This window comes from Sander lucioperca, chromosome 11 (genome assembly GCF_008315115.2).
Source record: "Sander lucioperca isolate FBNREF2018 chromosome 11, SLUC_FBN_1.2, whole genome shotgun sequence".
Taxonomy (NCBI): Eukaryota; Metazoa; Chordata; class Actinopteri; order Perciformes; family Percidae; genus Sander; species Sander lucioperca.
Window position 1 is genome coordinate 32,744,760 of NC_050183.1, and position 2,500 is coordinate 32,747,259.

The window sequence follows — 2,500 nt, forward strand, 5'->3', positions numbered from 1 at the left end:
TGATAAGCTTTCCTTCAATGAACATATTACTGCTTTAGTTAAGAAACTTAAAGTCCAGCTCGGCTTCTATTACAGAAACAAATCTTGCTTTACTTTTAGTGCTAAGAAGAAACTTGTGGAAGCTACTTTTCTGCCTGTAATTGATTATGGAGATATATTGTACATGCATGCTGCATTTTCCATCCTGAGTCATGTTGATTCAGTTTACCATGCATCACTACGATTTATAACAAATACAAAGTCCCTTACCCATCACTGCATTCTTTATGATTTAGTTGGTTGGACATCACTTAAAATTCGTAGACAACAGCACTGGTATATCTTTATTTATAAAGCTATACTTGGCAAATTTCCACTGTACCTCTGTAACCTCCTCTCTGTTTGCTCTGGTACCTATCAGCTACGCTCCTCAAAGTGGTTGCTTTTTAAGGTGCCACGAGTTACAACCAAATTGGGAAAAACTGCTTTTTCTTATTTAGCACCTTGGGGGTGGAATAATCTACAAAAAGAGCTAAAGTTAGAAACCCTTATGTCCATAAATGAATTTAAAACTACTGTAAAGAGTGTTGTGATGGAGACATGTTCTTGTTTTTCTTAAGAGTCTCATTGTGTTTTTATATTTTTATTTTTAACTTTTTGTACTTCTTTTATCGTGAAAATGTAATTTGGTGTTTGTTATGTATGCATTTGTGTGATTTGGCTGCTACCTTGGCCAGGTCTCTCTTGTAAAAGAGATTCTGAATCTCAATGGGACCTCCTGGTTAAATAAAGGTATAATAATTTTAGTGGTGATGGTTAAGGTTAGGGTAATGGGCTAGGGAATGCATTATGTCAATGACGGGTCCCCACAAAGATAGTGAGACGCACTATGTGTGTGTGTGTGTGTGTGAGAGGCTGCATTCTGCCACTGTGACCTCTGACCTTTCTGCACGGTGTGGACGGAGATGAAGAAGCTCTGCGCCGGAGTCTCGTTGTCCAGGTCGCTGAGGGTGAAGCGGAAGCTGTCGTGACCTTTGAACCCGGCGGCAGCGGCAGCAGCGGGGGGGGCGGGGGTGTGTGCGTACCACAGACGGTTCATCTCCACGTCGTCCTGAGCCACGTGACGCGTTCAATCAGCTGCCGGTTTTCATTTTCTGGGAAACAATACAGAGAAGCGCCGCCTGCTGCTATGGAGACGTATTACATTGTCGCCTCAGTGTGTTTTGAGGATTTTTTTTGGACCTCGATGCCCCGACTGATCAGTCCGACTGGCTTTACTGCCGACGGTCGGCCGTCTGGTTGGTGTGTCAGCACCTTAAGCCTGGTCTTGCAAATTTAAATGAAGTTAACTGGTGATTTTCCTTGTTTGTGTTCTTCACCTGCGAGCTAAATTGCACGTGGCTGTTGATTCGATAGCGATTGCTGAACGCCCTCGCCCACGTTTGTATTTTAGGTGCATTATTTACATGCTGAAGTAGATACACTGAATTATAAAAGATAATGTAATTAATAGTGGGTTCATTGTGATTTGCTACAGAATGCTATATATATATATATATATATATATATATATGTCCAAAGAATGCCTCTAAAACCTGAATAATACCGGAATTTCCCACATATCTTAATCGGAAAATGCTATATTCGGAAAAAGGCCTTATTCTGAATATCCAAACAGAATATTTTGTTTACATGAAACGTATCAAACTCGGAATATTGTCATATTCTGAATAATAGTGGTTTTAAGATTGTTGTGCATGTAAACGTACTCGATGATTACAACATGTTCACTGCAGGTTGTGAAAGTAACATTTTAAGTTAAGGTGCTTAACCCTTGTGTTGTCCTCTTCTTTTTTGACCTTTTTGATGCTCATTTTAATGTTTTTGGCACTATATTTTTCCCCATTACCACCAGTATCTTCACCACTAGAACCAACTCGCTCACACTAGTTTTACACTAATTTTTTGTTTCGGAATTAATGGTCAATAAACCTCATTTATAAGAAATTATACCTCATTTTTGTGTGTAAGAAACAAGCAGAAATGATGAATGATTTGGACTAATGGTTAAGATCAGAGGAACAAAGGTAACGGATAATCACACACACGGATAATTTTAATAATTTTATTATTTCAGGACAATGCACATTTAATGAATGTACAGAAGTACACGTAAAAAGTGCCAGATTGTAGCCCAAGGGCTAATTTCCATCTATAGTCCATTACAAATGGAATACCACACCCACAATTCTAAGAAAATAGAGATCTGATCCTTAATTTCACTCGTGGAGAACGTCTTATGGAACCATCCGTGTTATTTCGGGGCAATTCGGTTGGAAAAAAACCCAAATATTCTCCCACAAACGGAGGGAGAACTCTGCACAAGCAGGAAGAAAGTTAGTGTGACAGCAGGTTTATTCCAGCGGGATCATGGAGATGTGGGAGGTGGTGTTTAGTGTTGGGTGGTGTTTGGTGGTGGGGTTTTTTGGGGGAGTGGGCGGGAGGTGGGGTGTGAGTGAAC

General features: G+C 40.1%; 1 protein-coding gene across 1 annotated transcript in view; it reads right to left on the reverse strand.

Moving 5' to 3' along the window:
* The window catches only part of frem1b (Fras1 related extracellular matrix 1b), an 81,697-nt gene that overhangs the window by 33,266 nt on the left and 45,931 nt on the right, over positions 1-2,500 (reverse strand). The window contains exon 16 of the mRNA XM_036007701.1: positions 922-1,090. Within this exon, the coding sequence (XP_035863594.1) occupies positions 922-1,090 (169 nt within the window). The remainder of the gene's footprint in view (positions 1-921; positions 1,091-2,500) is intronic.